This window comes from Choloepus didactylus, chromosome 7 (genome assembly GCF_015220235.1).
Source record: "Choloepus didactylus isolate mChoDid1 chromosome 7, mChoDid1.pri, whole genome shotgun sequence".
NCBI classification, from domain to species: domain Eukaryota; kingdom Metazoa; phylum Chordata; class Mammalia; order Pilosa; family Megalonychidae; genus Choloepus; species Choloepus didactylus.
Window position 1 is genome coordinate 113,518,029 of NC_051313.1, and position 18,021 is coordinate 113,536,049.

At 35.7% G+C, this 18,021-nt stretch overlaps 1 protein-coding gene and 1 non-coding gene across 6 annotated transcripts in view; both read right to left on the minus strand.

Annotated features, from left to right (window-relative positions):
* ZFAND3 (zinc finger AN1-type containing 3) overlaps positions 1-18,021 on the minus strand; it is a 448,733-nt gene that overhangs the window by 126,267 nt on the left and 304,445 nt on the right. For all 5 annotated transcript variants that reach the window (XM_037843177.1, XM_037843176.1, XM_037843175.1 and 2 more), the window contains exon 3: positions 5,550-5,732. In XM_037843177.1, the coding sequence (XP_037699105.1) occupies positions 5,550-5,732 (183 nt within the window). The remainder of the gene's footprint in view (positions 1-5,549; positions 5,733-18,021) is intronic.
* On the minus strand, positions 12,313-12,419 carry LOC119541070. Its single transcript, XR_005218199.1, has one exon. It is a non-coding gene; the product is annotated as a U6 spliceosomal RNA (small nuclear RNA).

Here is an 18,021-nt window from a genome sequence, read left to right on the forward strand (position 1 = left end):
TTCAGGACCTTGTGTTAGGCAACAGTTTCTTAGATTTTACATTAAAAACACAAACAACTAAAGAAAAAAAAAAAAACAGATAAATGGGATTTCATCAAAATTAAAAACTTTTCTGCATCAAAGAATTCATCATGAAAGTAAAAAGACAACCTACAGAATGGAAGAAAATATTTGGAAATTATATATCTGATAAGGGTTTAATATCCAAAATTTATAAAGAAATCTTACAACTCAACAACAAAAAGACAATCCAAATAAAAAGTAGCAAAAAGACTCTAATATTTCTCCAAAGAAGATAAACAAATGGTCAATAAGGATATGAAAAGATGCTCAACATCATTAGCCATGAGAGAGATGCAAATCAAAACCACAATGAGATATTATGTGGCTACTAGAATGGCTACTATTCAAAAAAAAAAAAAAGAAAGAAAACAGAAAATTACAAGTATCAGAGAAAGAGAGAGAGGATGTGCAGAAATAGGAATTCTCATTCATTGTTGGTGGGAACGTAAAATGGTGCAGCCACAGTTGAAAACAGTAGTTTGGTAGTTCTTCTGAAAATTAAATATAGAATGACTATACAAACTGGCAATCCCACTTCTAGGTATAAACCCAAAAGAACTGAAAGCAGGGACTCAAACAAATATTTGCACACTGACATTCACAGCAGCATTATTCATAAGTGCTAAAAGATGGAAGCAATCCAAGTGTCCATTAACTGAGGAATGAATAAATAAATGAGGTATATCCATATAATGTAATATTATTCAGCTGCAAAAAGAAATGAAGTGCTGGTACATGCTAAAACATGGATGAAACTGGAAGACATCATGTTTCATGAAATAAGCCAGATACAAATGGGCAAATATTGTATGATCTTACTGATAAGAAATAATCAGAATAAGAAAATTAATAGAGTCAGAAACTAGAATACAGGTTACCGACATCCAGGATGGGTGTATGGAATGGGGAATTAATGTTTAATTGGAAAGAATTTTTGTTTAGGGTGATGGAAAAGTTTTGGTAATGGATGGTGGTGATGGTAACACAACATTGTGAATATAACTGACACCACTAAATTATATATCTGAATATGGTTAAAAGGGGAAATTTTAGATTGTATATATGTTACTACAATAAAAATTAATAAAAAACAAAAACAAAACACAGGCCTAACAGTGAACCCTAATGTAAACTATCAGCTACAGTTAATAGTACAATTACAATAATATTCTCATCAGTTGTAACAAAGGTACCAAACTAATGCAACATGTTAATAATAAGAATCAATATATGAGAATTCCGTATTTCCTTCTTGATTTTTCTGTAAACCTACAACTTCTCTAATAAAAAATTTAAAAATGAATAAAAAAGAAATGCTGAAGGGAGTTCTACAGGTTGAGGGGAAAGGAAACTACACAATTAACTGAAGCCATATGGAGAAATAAAGATCTCTGGTAAAGATAAAGAGATGGGTAAATATGAATACCAGTACTATTTTTTTCTTAATTTGTAAACCCAATTTTTCTTCCTACAGGATATAAAGTACAAATGCACAATGCAATGAGAAATCAGTAGTTTTGGACTCAAATTATAATCACGTAATTTGTGAGAACTACATAAATGTGGGAGGATGGAGTGGTATAGGAACACAGTGTGTGTGTACTACTGAAGTGAAGGTGGTTTTCAAAGCAAATGAGATTGTCATAGATTTAGGATGTTAAATTTAAGCCCCATAGTAACTACAAAGAAAATATGAGAGAATATGCAAACTTACAAAACACAAAGTAGAGTACAGGTTACCAGGAGTTGGGTTCAAGGGTAATGGGGAGTTAATGTCAGATCAGTGTAGAGTTTCTGTATGGGGTAAAAGGAAGTTTTAGTGGTGAGGGTTCTACATCATCGTGAATGTGATTAATTCCAACAAATGGTATGTTTGGAAAGGGGTGGGATGGGAAGATTTATGTCGCATATATGTTTCCACAATTTAAAGAAAAAGGAGAGAAGCTAAAGAGCTAATGACAATTAAATGCAACACCTGATAGTGGATGGGATCTAAGAATGGAAGAGAAAAGGATGAAAAGGACATTATTGGGACATAAAAAAAATTGGAATAAGAAATGTAAGCTTTATATCAATATTAAATTTCTTGAACTTGATAACTGCATTTAAGGTGATTATATAAGGGAATATCCTTGCTCTTGGAAAATGTTCATGGCAGCATCAAGGGTTCAAGGAACATGATGTATACAGCCCTACATTCAATTTTCAGAAAATAGACATACAGGGAGGGAGGGAGAAAGGGGAAAAAAGGGAGGAGGGAGGGAGGGAAAGAAACAGCAAATATTTGGTTTCTGGTGGATCTGGGTACCTGGGGGGATAGGGGTATGCTGGAGCTCTCTGTATAGGGTTTGTTTTATTTTGTAAGTTTAAAAGTATTTCAAGATGGAAGAACATGGTGGCATAAAGAGGAGTGGATGCTTGTTTGTCCCCCTGGAACAACTAGTAAACAACCAGGAACAACTAGTAAATAATCTGGAATAACTGCAGGGGGACAAACGTGACCACCCACTCATCATACACCAACCTGAATTGGGAGGAATGCCCAAGATCACAGCATAAAATCTGTAAGTAAAAACTACGGATCCAAGCCGGGAGCCCCCTCTCCCCATGGCCTGAACTGCAAAGCCTTGTGGTGCTAGAGAGCAGCACTCTCTGAGCAAGCAAATATAGCTCAGCTGAGCTTCAAATGGGGTTTTAATTTAAAAATGTGGACTGCTCAATACAAGCCATGAATCCCCAACAGGCAGACAGAGGCTTTTGGTGACGACTGACCTGTGTTATCTGACTGGGGTAACCAAGGAAACCAGATGCCTAGACAACAGAAAACTACAACCTACACTAAGAAACTAGAACTACACTAAGAAAAGGAAGTTATGGCCCAGTCAAAGGAACAAACTTCCACTTCAACTGAGATACAGGAATTTAAACAACTAGTGCTGGATCAATTCAGAAATTTTAGGGAAGATATGGCAAAAGAGACGAAGCGTATAATGAAAACACTGAGCGTACATAAGATAGAAATCGAAAAGTTCGAAAACACAACTGGAAGAATCTATGGAAATGAAAGGCAAAACACAAGAGATGAAAGACACAATGGAAACATACAACAGCAAATCTCAAGAGGCAGAAGAAAACACTTAGGAACTGGAGAACAAAAGCCTACACTCTAAAGAACAGATAGAGAAAAGAATAGAAAAATATAAGCAACATCTCTGGGAATTGAAGGACAACATGAAATGAAGGAATCTACATGTCACTGGTGTCCCAGAAGGAAAAGAGAAGGGAAAAGGGGCAGAAGCAATAATAGAGGAAATAATCAATGAAAATTTCCCTTCTCTTATGAAAGATATAAAAATTACGGCTCCAAGAAGCACAGTGTACCCCAAACAGACTAGATGTGAATAGGCCTACGCCAAGACATTTAATAGTCAAATTATCAAACTTCAAAGATAAAGAGAGAATCCTGAAAGCAGCAAGAGAAAAACGATCCACCACAAACAAAGGAAGCTTGACAAAACTGTGTGGATTTCTCATTAGAAACCACAGATGCAAGAAGGAAGTGGGGTGATATAATTAAGATACTGAAGGAGAAAAACCACCAACCAAGAATCCTATATCCGGCAAAGCTGTCCCTCAAATATGAGGGAGAGCTTATAATATTCTCTGACAAACAGACAATGACAGAGTTTGGGAACAAGATACCTGCTCTACAGGAAACACTAAAGGAAGCACTACAGACAGAAAGGAAAAGACAGGAGAAGTCTGGAACACAGTTTTGGGAGATAGTAGCACAGCAATCTAAATACACTGAACAAAGATGTCTGTAAGTATGGTTGAAAGAGGAAGATTAGAACCATGTGGGACACCAGAACGAAAGACAAAAGATAAAGACTGGGACTGTATAACTCAGTGAAACCTATGGCGCTCAACGATTGTAATAAAAGGCACAAATATGTTTTTACATGAGGTAGAACAAATGAATGTCAACATTGCAAGGTGTTAAAAATGGGGCGGGATTGGGGAGAAAATACAATCAATGCAAATTAGAGACTATAATTAACAGAAACACTGTATTATGCTTCCTTTCAGATAACAAAGGCAATATACCAAAGCTAAATGCATATGGGAGGGGTCGAGGGCACAGGGGAAAGGTATGGGACTCTTGGCATTGGTACAGTTGTCTGACTATTCTATTTTAGTTCAATGCTATTCTTCCTTTTGCTGCTTTCTAGCTGTCACGTGTTGTTTGTCTCTCTCTCTCTTTTTTCCTTTTCTCCTGTCTCTCTACCTTCTTTGACTCTTCCTCCTTTGTGGAAGAAATGGAGATGTCCTTATATAGATAGTGGCGATGGTGCTGAATACATAAATACATCACCATACAGGGAACCATCAACTGTTTACTTAGGATGGAATGTATGGTATGTGAACAAAACCATCTTAAAAAAAAAATGGGTTGATGAAGAAAGCCTGAGGGCACTATATTAAGTGAAATAAGACAGACACATAAGGACAAAATATTGCACGGTCTCACTGATATGAACTAATTATAATATGTAAACTCATAGACGTGAAATATAAGTTACCAGGATATAGAAAGAGGCTAAAGAATGGGGAGCAGTTGCTTATTATGAGCAGAATGTTCAACTAGGGTGAACGTAATTTGGAAATGGGCAGAGGTGATGGTAGCACGTTGCGAGAATAACTAACAGCGCTGAATGGTGTGTGAAGGTGGTGGAAAGGGGAAGTTCAGAGTCACGTATGTCACCAGAAGGAAAGTTGGAGGTGAAAAGATGGGAATTATAAAACAGTGAATCTTATGGTAGACAATGTCCATGATTAACGTACAAATATCAGAAATCTCTCTAGATTTCTGAACAAATGTATGACACTACAACTAGAATTGAATAATAGAGGAGCATATAAGAAAAAATATATATACCTATTGCAAACTATATCCCCCAGTTAGTAGTATTTTAACATTCTTTCATCAACAGTGACAAATGTACTATACCAATACTATGAATCAAGAATGGAGGGGGGTGGTTAGGGTACGGGAGGATTGGAGTTTCTTTTCCGTGTGTGTCTTTATTTCTTTTCTGGAGTAATGAAAATGTTCTAAAAATTGAAAAAAAAAATTAATTGTGGTGATGGATGTACAGCTGTATAATGGTACCATGGGCTTGATCGTACACTTTGGATCTTTAGATAATTGTATGGTATGTGAACAATCTCAATTAAAAAATAAATAAAAAGTATTTCAAAATAAAAGGTATATATATATATATGACTACCTCCTTGGAAGACCTTAAACTCCATGGAATGGCTGAAACTTGTTATCCAATTTGCTAAGCCTGAATCCTTTATGTGAACACTTATCCTAAATTAAAAGAGTGGCTATCTTTTTTTCTGGGACTAGACATCACCAAGAACTCGTGATATTGTCTTGGGCTGCTTTCCCTATCACCTCACAGGATCTGGGCACTTACATTCCTCTTTACTTGGCGAAGTTACATTCAGTTCTGTCAGAAGTGGCTGCTGGCTGGGACTAAGAGTTGGCGTGGTTATCGAGGTATTATTGTTGTCATTGGTGGTCTCTTCAGAAAACAAATCTGATTGGCTGTCACTTGTACTCGGAGCAGAATCATCATCTGGTTGTTTCTTTTGAAAATCTAAAGAAAGAGTGAGAAAACCAGTTTAATAATTAAGGCGCTTACTTCCTCACTTATTAGAAAACAATGTAAGTCAGAATAAAAATTAAATGCAACACCAGTAATAATAAAGATTAATGGATGATTAAAAAAAGGAGATGAAAGTAAAACAATGGTCAAAAACATATGACCCATTAACAGAGCTTCAAAATATGTAAAGCGAAAATGGTGGTATTTGTGGAAAACCAATAAATTTACTATCCTATTACAGATTTTAATATATTTGTCTCAGACAAAGTTATTAGTAAAATCAGAGACAGTTAAAAAGCATACATAGATCTCTGTACCCAACAATTAGAAAGTGAATTCTAATTGGGATATTTGTAAAAATTCATTAGATTCTGGCTAAATCTTGACCACATAAAGGCAAGTCTCAACAAAAGCCAAAGAATGAGTAAAATACAAAAAAAAAAAAAAAAAAAAAAAAAAAATCTGAGCATAGAGCAATTAAGTTAAAATTGATAAAAATTTTTTGTATTTGGAAACTTAAAAAGTGCACTTTAAATTTATGGGTCAAATCAGAAAGTAGAAAATATTTATAATTAAATGATCCAACAACACAACTACATGTCAATATCCAGCAAAGATAAAGATGCACATGTACTTCCTACAATCCAGTCATTTCATTCCTAGGCATATACCTGAAAGAAACTTAATACATACATTTAAGGTGACATGTATAAGGATGTTAATTATATTACTGTTTGTAATAATGGAAAAATCAGAAACAAACTAGAGGTCCATAAATTGTGATACATTCAAACAATGGAATAACATACAAAATGAAAACAAATAACTACAGCCACATACACCAATATGTATGAACCTCAAAAGCATAATGTTGAATACAAAAAGCAAGTCACTAAATAATATAGTAAGATTGTACTTATATAAACCTTCAGAATCTTAATATATTGTTTAGGAACATGTATATTTAAACCATAACAAAAGTTAAACACAATTCAGGATGGTGGTTACCTATTAGGTTAAGAGAGACAGACATGATGGTAAGAGGCATACAGAGATATTCAAAGGTACAGGTAATGTCCATTGGCAGAAAATGATAAAAACTCTATGTTCACTCACATGCTGTATGAAGTAAATGAACCAGAGTTACAAACCTAACAGATAAATCACAAAAACAGTGTTGAGAGAAAAGCAAGCTACAAAAGGACACATATCAATACAATAACATTTATGTAAAATTTTTAAAATGTAAAATACCATATACAGTTTATGGATACTTAATTTCAGTACAAAAATATGGTATAGAAATGATACACCGAATTCAGAGTAGTGGTTACTCTAGGGGGTTGTGGGAAGAAAGGAACAGGTGTCTTCAAGTCTATCCAACTATTTATTTCTTCAGCTGGTGGTAGGTATATGAGTGTCAATATTATTATCTATATTCTCTTTATACCTTAAATATTTCATTTTAAAAATCTAATGCTAGTCTGTGAGATACAGATTACATGCTTTACAATATCAATATAGAGAAGGAAAACACGATTCTGACAACTCCACATTCTGAACCACAAAGAAGCTGTTGCTATTATGCTCTTTAACCTCATCAGAATCATTGTATTTTGACACACTACAAATAATAGCTGCATTTATGATGCATTCACCACATGTCACTTGCTGAACTAAATGTTTTATATATATACAACTCATTTATTTTAATTCTCAGGACACAAATCTAATAAGGCAAGTATAATTAACATCATTTTATTGAAGAAGAAACTGAGGCTCAGAAAGCTTACGTAATTTGTTCCAAGTCAACAGCTAGTAAGCAGCAAGGTCAGGATTTAAATACAGGTCCATCTGACACCAAAACCATGGTTTTCAATCAAAACTATGGGGAGAAGAATGGTGAAGCACTGACTGGCCCAAGGGAGAGGCCTCAGTGCCAAGCCTCTTCCCATTTCCAGCGCCACTGATGAATGAATGGATGGAACCAGTCACTAACCTGCTGGGCAGATCAGTAATCTAAAGTACAGATCAGTAATCCAAAGTAAAATCTGAGTACTTTTTTTTTCTGTGTATTTATTCCTCCTACTCACTTTCTTATTCTTCAGTGTTTTGACATTTTAAAATTGCTTACTATCTCAGTGTTATTTGTACTGCACCTTCAGAGAAAAAGGTACTATATAAATGGAATGAAAATACTGCAATAATGCTTTTTTTAATGTCATGTCATCTCATTAGCTCTCCTATGTCAATAATCATTATATCCCTCCGGTAACCATCTGTCTAACCTTTAATTGAAAATGTTCTGAGGTCCTAAAAGAACTGAAACTGAATCATCATTGTACCATCTAGCACAATTTCCCATGCCTTGAGACAGACACATACAAACTCAGTAGGCACAGTAACTCTTTTTGAAGCTAAATGTTCGTGTTGAAAGACAATTACCAACCAAGTCCCATCCACACAATCTCCAGCCTATGCTTGCCATGCTCCTTTGATGCTCAGGTGACTTTTTTTTTACCGTTTCTTTTGTGAATTTGTGGTTGATACAATGTACGTTCTTTTAACCCATCTTCCACTATACCTTTTCTACACCTCCACTAGGTAATTGTTTTATAAAATCATCAGGCTATCAGTATTCATTACAACTGAACTGGCTAAACACAAAGAGAACAAGCAGAAGTTCTAAACTTTCTCTGCTTGAATTCCATAAAGAACCCAGGAGTCACAGAATTTTATAACCAGAAGTGACTTTAAAATCCAGCTCAATTCTTTCACCTCACAGTTAAAACAGGAGCCAAGAAAGTTAACATAAACTTACAATTCATGCAGTTAGTCCTAACAATTTCTAACTCCCAGGTCAAAGTTAGTAGCTTGCACAGTACAAGCTTTACAATTAGAACCAGATTTTGATATTTACTGGGCATATGGCTAAAAGCAAATTATTTAATCTTTTGGGGCTTTGCCTGCAAAACAAAGGGAAGGGATGATTGCTACCTCTCAGGATGATGTGGCTTAAGTAAGACAGTGTACCTAAGTATGTAGTACATAGGTACTCAACAAATGACAGTCATTAAAAATAAAAGGTATTTTGCTAGTTTAAAGAAAGGGTCACTAAATAAGAGCTATCTCTTCCTTCTGGCCGATGTTTCTGTATCATTAGTTCTTTCTCTCTTGTCCCGTCCTTTGTGAATCATTCAGCATTCATCTTTTGACAACTGCCATCCACTGCTCCCCCCCCCCCAAAATCCCAGATCTCTATTCCAAGGATGAAAGGGGGGTGGGGCAAATTTATATCACACATAAAAATGTAAAGGAGAAAGTATGAGGCAGAAAGACTGCTTCCCATCACTCTAGAAAGCAGTGAATATAAAGGGTCCAGAAACTTTCACTTCATTTGATCCAGACCTACTTGTTATTGTATAGTTCTCAAACAAAAGGGAAAACTAGCAATCTCCAGGCTTAACCATGTCTATAAATGAGGAAAAAAATTAAAATAATGAGCTGTTTTTATAAATTGGTAGAATTAATGGTATATACAAAGGTATAAAAACTCTTCTTTGAATAATGTTGTGAGTCTGACAGAGGTTTATGTGAATAAAGTTTTCAAAAACAAACTTAGGTGTAAAACCTGAGTAAAAACCTTTGAACTTTATTGGGATTACTGCTCAAGAGTGAACAGCACACAAGACCTTGACAGCTTACCTTATTATCAACTAAGGAGGAAAACAATTTTTCAACAAACTTACTCTTGGAACCTGAAATATCCAGAAATGGGATGTTTCCACAGGGTAGAGAAAGTGACCTGATGGTGCCAGCTGAGTCAAAATGGCCAGGGAAGACCATCAGGCTAGCTGCCCACATACCCACTGGACATATTTTTCTCTGCTTTTCAGAGTGATTCTTCCCAGGTCAATCTTCTTTCTACCAAATCACCTCAAAAGGCTCAGAGCACCAAGAAAACACCTTTCCCTGCTCCTGCTGCAGCCCACTCCTTAGGGCAGCCTCATTGAGACCATGCTCTGCTCAAAAATCACCTTTGATATGCATATGCCCCATTCTTTATTTCTTCAGTATACTATATACAGTTTGGCAAGATTAAACATTAAGCTCACTTTCTTTCTCTTTGAAAATAAATTAAGTCATCATTTTAACCCTGTTGAGTAATCTGGCTTTTTTCTTAGCAATGCATCAAGAATATTTTTCTTTGTCAAATACAGATCTCTGTGATCACTGATGGCTATGAAGTTTGTCCACTTACAGATATGTCACTGAACTTCTTTAACTTATTTCTTAGCAATATATCAACAGGGTAAGAGAGGGTACACATTTTTAAAGCACTGTTTAAATATTGTCATATTCTTTTGGCACAACACCCTGTGATTTCCTAAACCACAGGAATTAAGAATTAATTAAGTGTTTAAGAATTATCTTTCACTTCCCAATCTCCCACATTTTACAGTGGCCAGGACAAACACAGTCTCAGTAAATGTTAATTGGATGAATAAGTGGCCAAATATTTTTCTGTAGAAAGCGCATCACTGGATAACATTTAAAAGTACTATCAACTGTTATTTTAAATCTTTCACAAATTAGTTTGTGTGTCATTAAGGGCATGCGCCGGTTTGCTAATGCTGCCCTTGCACAAAACACCAGAAATGGATTGGCTTTTATAAAGGGGGTTTATTTGGTTACACAGTTGCAGTCTTAAAGTCTTAAAGTGTCCAAGGAAAAGCATCAACAATCAGGTACCTTCACTGGAGAAAGGCCGCTGGCATCCAGAAAACCTCTGTAAGCTGGGAGGGTACATACCTGGCGTCTGCTTGATCCTGGGTTGCATTTCAAAATAGCGTTCTCCAAAGAAACAGCTTTCAACAGCCATCTTCAAAATGTCTCTGTGAGCTACAGCAGCTCCTTCTGTCTGTGAACACTCACTCTCCAGTGATTCAATTAAGACCCATCCTGAATGGGTGGGATAACACCTCCATGGAAATTATCCAATCAAAGGTCTCGCCCATAGTTGATTGAGTCACATCTCCATGGAAACATCCAATCAAAAGGTCACATCCTAATCAAACAAGATTAATCAATCTGCCCCCACAAGATTGCATCAAAGAACATGGCTTTTTCTGGGGGACATAATATATACAAACCGGCACAGGGCACCTGGGTTGGCATTTCTAAAACATGAAGTACTCAATACCTCTGAATTTCTACTTTCACAATCAAAAAGCAGATAAGAAGTTCAACTGCACTTATTCCAACACTCATTAAATCCATTCAGCTCATTAACAAGGTTTCTACATATTTATTAGAGATATTGAAGTTATGTATAAAGAAAACCATATTGTTTCATCAACTGTAACAGTTAACACACTAATGAAAAGTGCTAATAATAGGAAAAACTGTGTGTGTGTGCATGTGTGTGTGAGTATAGGGCATATGGCATGATTTTTCTGTAAACCTACAACTTCTCTAATAAATAATTTAGAAAAAACAAGAAAGAAAATCAAATGGGAAATGAAAGGGCAAACTAAGAGATGTTAAGCACCTACTATGAGCAGGGTAAATTTATTAGGGACTTCACAGTCATTATATCATTTAATTCTCAAAATAAACTGGATAATACACGTCATCCGCACATTTCAGCAGAGGACAATGCGGCATGGCGAGGCTGGACAACCCATCCCCCTCCTAACAAGAGCCAGTGTGGGGATTTGACACCTAGGTTTATCTGACACTAATATATGAGCTTTTCCCACTGTGGAATGTACCACTGAAGCAACCCACCCAGCGTGCCAAAAAGAAAACGCTTGCAGCCTGCAGGTGGTACTTTTCCAGTCCCCACATTCCCATTTTCAGTCTCCAAACCCTACCTAACTTTATATCACAGATTACAACTCTATGTTGCCAATGGAAGCTTTAATTCAGTATTTCACTTAATTAAAATACTTCATGTTTCAAGTAGTCAAAGTAAAATGTAAAAGTTGCCAAGGCTTTTGATTTTTAACCCATTTATCAATAAAAACTCAATTCCAATATCAGAGTTTGGTTCATGCAAGGCACTTTATAAGGTCTCCTTTAAAACAACAGGATTCTCTCTCCTGTTCTTTATTCCTGCTACTCCCAATTTAAGTCCATAATAGGCTACAGGCTTCATTTATGGCTATTTCTAGGTTTACTGAGCTCTCCCATCCCCTCACCCCCTGAAAAATCACAAACCTTGGTTTATTTTTAAAAGCTACAAAGCCATTAGCAAAGGCCAGCCAATTCATAAACTGGACTTTTAGCCTCCTGGTTAAAATCTTAATAAAATTCTAGTAGTTGAATGTTAACCTGGGTTAATAGCCTCAGTAAGAATGAACTGGTTTAAACAAGAGTTAGCAGGTACTATTAAAACTTTAAAATACATTCACCCTGGATCCTAGCTTATGAGAAAAACCGATCTACTCATTGTGGCTCACTGTGACTTTTTTTAAGTGGCTGGGTACATTTAAACTTCCTTTCACATTTAATCTCTCCCCCTCCCCCTCCCCCTCTCCCCCTCCTCCTCCTCCTCTTTCTTCTTCTTCTTTTAATGGAAAACTTCATGAATTTGCATGTCATCCTTGTACAGGGGCCATACTCATCTTATCTGTATTATTCCAATTTTAGTATATGTGCTGCCAAAGCAAGCACTGCTCTAGCTTCTAACTTTAAAGAACAAATACTCTACCAGATTTTCACCTATTGTCTTACGATGATGTACCTATTCTTTAAAAACTAGACTGTATTCGCTAATCTCAGATAGACTGAATGACCCTGTTTTTGCTATTTTCTTTCATACATTTAAAATACATACATTATATACACACACAAACACACATACCACATATGTACATTCAAAGAATGAAAAATGACAAATTACTCCTGTCCTGTATTCCCTATCTATGTCTAGAAATCTGTGCACTTTGAGGTATACATAAAAAATTAAAATAAACTTCATCTTCTGTCCTATCCACACCAAGGTTTGTGCTGGTTTGAATCTATTATGTACTCCATAAAAGGCTGTGTATTTTTAATCCAGTCTTGTGGGAGAAGACCTATTGTAGATAGGACCATTTGATTTGATTAGATTGTTTCCATGGAGTTGTGACCCCACCCATTCAAGATGGGTCTTAATCCTTTACTGGAGTCCTTTAAGAGAGCTCATGGAGAGAGCAAGCTCAGGGAAGCTGAAAGAGACATTTTGGAGAGAAGGTAAGGTATGTAACCCAGAGTTTGTCCGTGGGAGAAATTAAGGGAAAGGCTAAGACGGAAGCCCAGAGAAATTCTGAAGAAAGCCATGGAAATCAGCAGCTGAACCTAGGAGAGGACCAGGTGCCTTCCCATGCGACAGAGGAACCCCAGATGCCATAGGCCTTTCCTCAGAGAAGGTATCTTACTCTTGATGCCTTAACTGGAACATTTTCATGGCCCTAGAACTGAAAATTTGTAAACTAATAAACCTCCATTATAAAAGCCAATGCAATTCTGGTATATTGCATTTTGGCAGCTTTAGCAAACCAAAACAGGGTTTGATACCAACATCCAGCCAGAGGCCGAAGCCTGAAAGTCATCTCGGACTCTGTAACCATCCCTTCCTTAATTCTACATCTAAAAAATCACCATGCCTCTGAATCCATTCACTTCTCCATTACCTGGTCACGACTCTAGTCTAAACCATGATCATTGTCAGATTCCTTCACAGCATCCTAACTGATTTTTTTGAATTCTCTCATCTCACTCCAACCTGTTCTCCACACAGCAATCAGAGTTACGGCATAAAAACAAATTTTGACACCAGCAAGGAAAAATTCCAAAAGGAAACTAAGCCAACAATTTCATTTATAATAGCAACTAAAAAAAAAAAAAAAAAAAAAATCAGAATAAATTTAAACCAAGGATGTAAAGGGCTTGAACACAGAAAACTATAAAACATTACTGATAGAAATTAAAGAAATACTAAATAAATAAAAAGATATTCCATGCCTATGGACTGGAAGACTTAATATTGTTAATATGTCAGTAATACAGATTAAACACAATATCAATCAAAATTCCAACAGCCTTCTTCGCAGAAATGCCAAAGTTAATCATCAAATTCATCTGGAAGGACAAGGGACCACAAACACCAAAACCATCATGAAAAAGAACAGAGTTGGAGGACTTACCATTTCCCTATTTTAAAACTTATTACAGTAATCAAAACAGTGTGGTACTGGCGTAAGAACAGATACATGAATATGGAATAGAACTGAGAGTGCAGAAATAAATCCACACATCTATGGCCAACTGATTTTTGACAAGGTAGTCATGTCTACTCAAAGGGGAAATAATCTCTTCAATAAATGATGCTGGGAAAATTTGATATCCACATGCAAAAGAATGAAAATGGACTCCTACCTTATACCATATACAAATATTAACTCAAAACAGACTAATGATCTAAATATAAGAGCTAAATCCATAAAACTCTTAGAAAACAGGAATATTTTCAGGACTTCATAATAGGCAATGGATGTTTAAACTTTACACTGAAAATCACGAATAACAAAAGAAAAAAACAGATAAATTGAATTTCATCAAAATAAAAACCATATATCTGAAAAGGGTTTAATAACAGAATATATAAAGAACTGCTACAACTCAACAACACAAAGACAAACAACCCAATTTAAAAATGGGCAGAAGATTTGAACTCACATTTTTCAAAAAAAGATATACAGATGGCCAGTAAGCACACAGAAAGATACTCAACATCATTAGTCATTAGGAAAATTGAAATTAAAACCACAATGAGAAATCACTTCATTCCCACTAGGATGGCTATTATTAAAAATACAGAAAATAACTCTGTTGATGAGGATGTGGAGAAACAGGAACTCTCACACTTTGCTGGTGGGAATGTAAAATGGACAGCACTGTGGAAAACAGCTTGGTGATTCTTCAGAAGGTTAAACACAGAATTACCATATGAACTGGCAATCCCACTTCTAAGTACATACCAAAAGAACTGAAGGCAGAGGCTCAGGTAAGTATCTGTACACCAATGTTCACAGCAGCATTATTCACAATAGACAAAAGGTAGAAACAACCAATTGTCCATCAAAAGCTGAATGGATAAACAAAATGTGATATATACATACACTAGAATACCAATCAGCCATAAAAAAGAATGAAGTTCTGATATATCTACAATATGGGTGAGCCTTAGAAACATTATGCTAGCCAGACACAAAAGAACAAATATTGTATGATTCCATTTGAATCATAATATTTCAGTTTTATGAAATACCTACACTAAGCAAATTCAAAACACAAAAGAACAAATATTGTATGATTCCATTTGAATCATAATATTTCAGTTTTATGAAATATCTACACTAAGCAAATTCAAAGAGACAGAAAGTAGGTAAGAGATTGCCAGGGGCTGGGGGAATGAATAATTATTCCTTAAGGGGTAAACTGTTTTTGTTTTAGGTGAAGAAAAAATTTCTGATAATGGATGGTGGTGATCGTAGTACATCACTGTACATGTAATTAATGCCACTGAATTGTAAAACATGGGTAAAATGGCAAATTTTGTTCTACATATATTGCCACAATAAAATAAAATTTAAAAATTCTAATGTCACTTGCCTGCCTAAACCCTTGAATGGCCTCCCATTGCCATTTTGATGAAATCCAAATACTTAAATAAGGTTTTGACATTATAGAAGTCCCTCTAAAAACTGTCTCCTAGCTATCTCTTCAATCTCATCTTAAGCCACTGCTCCTGTCCCTCTTTCCCTGTTTCAGCCATTTGGGGACCTTTTTGGTCTCTCAAACAACTCCATGGTCTTTCTCAACCTGGGGGACTCTTTGATCATGGCACACGGGACACTATTTGTCTTTATACTGATATTTACTTTGGTAACTCCTACTCAACTCTGAAGTCTTAATGTAAGCACTACTTCCTCAGGGAAGGCCCTTAAGAATATCCATAAAAAACATTTAATACAAACTTGTTAGATGAAAAGATGTCTTATTCATTGTATATCCCAGCTTCTAGCAAAATGCCTGCCATGTATTAGACAATACTAATTTGTTAAATTTAACTTACTAGATACTGGCTAGAACTTACTAGATACTGGTTAGATAACTTTTAAGAACTTATGTTCTTTCTTAAGATATTAATAAGCTTTAAATTCTTGTAACATTTATTTATAGGCAGCAAGAGTACTTTTACATACAGTATAAAATTAAGTAGTCCTGTCAATAAGTGGATGTTTGAATTTTATAAATTACTCCTGCATATATTAAAAATTTTCTTCCTATTTTACCACAGGTAACTGTTCTTGATAGCACTCAAAAGCTCTCTCAGGTCACTCACTATTTGCTTAGATTCTGACCACAAAGCTGTAAGCTTTTATATGAGACTAGAGATAATATTAACAAACCAGATTGTCTCCCAAAAGCCTGTCCTCAAATGCTTCTTGCAAAAATAGTCAAGGGAATACATGAAGCTGACAAGCTTACAGCAAAACACTTAACAGTTAATTAAGCTTATTTTATAATCGGGTTTATCACTGAAATTATACAGTCTCTAGATTCTTCACACCTATAGAGCCTACTCCTCAGAAGTGTGAACTAGCAAAAAAGTTATTTGGAGGAAGGCTTGTTTCTTATGTAGCATTTATTGTGCAGACTACACAGTATTCCCAGTAATAGTGTCTCATATTCATTTACAGGGCATAAATTAATGTGTTAACATTATAGCAATTATCTAACCAACCATTAGCACTACAATAATATGCACAAGAGACATATTTACCTCATTTCAGTCTAACCACAAAATGTGCCAAAATTTTTAAAAATTGAAAACATGGAGAAGTTTTCTGAATGTTGTGACGTTAATCTAGTTTGAACAAAATGAGCATTTGATTATGCTCAACACACAGCTCAACCATCAAAATTACGAAGGTTAAGAGTCTTGTGGCAAAATTAGACAAAGCTAACAAAATAAAATACCAGGCAAGTTAGAAACTAATAACAAAACAAAACAAAACAAAAACCTCTGACCTATATTTACAGCTGATCTCTGGTACCATTTAAAGACTCCCCCTTTAAGTCATCAGTTCTTAACACTACTCATGAAATCACTGAATCATTCCAAAGGCACTGGTGCCATACAAAGGTTAATTGCTAAAGAAGCTGGGGCCTGGTAGATTTTTTTCAGCCCATATCCAAGATTTTAAATGCCCCTCTTCAATGACAACAGAATAGAGAATTAGAAAAGTTTTTATGAATAAACTAGAAAAAAATAGCCAAATTACCCCCTCTTTAAGTCACCGATTGGTTTTATAGATACATCCACAGGCTTCATGCTACTTAGGCCTACATATTATCATGTAGAAGTGATCAGAGAAAAGACACCACCACCCCACCCCACCTCAAAAAAAGCTCCAACTGGCATCTCTCTTTTTTAGAGGGAGAGGAAAGGGCAACATTCCTAACTGCCCACTGATAACCTTGCAACTTTCCCTACTTTGCCCTTGCTTCCCTCTCTATATGAGGTCAGCACTTGTCTTTAATGAGCTGTCTCCAACCCTGATACTCCATTTCCACTCAGTTCTCAAGCTCACTGCTTCATACCAGGATCATACACAATCAGTCTTCAGTCCTCCTGCATATAAGCCCTGTTGCCAAGATGACCATTTCATTTCTTTCAAAAATTCAACTTGGGATGGTGGTGTTCCCTTTTTTTTTTTTTTTTTAATGTATAACTCTGCAACATTACGTATATTGACAATGTATAATTTTCTATTACCAGAACACTTCCATCACCCCAAACAGAAATTCATACCCATTAAGCAGTAACTCTCCATTCCCCCCTCCCCCGCAGTCCCTGGTAACCACTATTCTGCTTTCTTTCTTCATGAATACTTATTCTAAGTATTTCACATATGAGAAATCATCAATATTTGTCCTTTACTATCTGGCCTGTTTCACTCAAAATGATGTCATCACAATTCATCCATGTTATGTCATGTGCCAATACTTCATTTCTTTTTATAGCTGAATAATATTCCACTGTATGTATATACCACAGTTTGCTTATCCACTCATTTCTTGTTTGGCACTTCAGCTGCTTCCACTTGTCAGCTATTGTGAATAATGCTGCTAGAAACATTGGTATACAAACATCTGTTCATGTCCCTGCACTCAATTCTTTTGGTTATATACCTAGAAGTGGGATCGCTGGACCAAAGTTTAACTT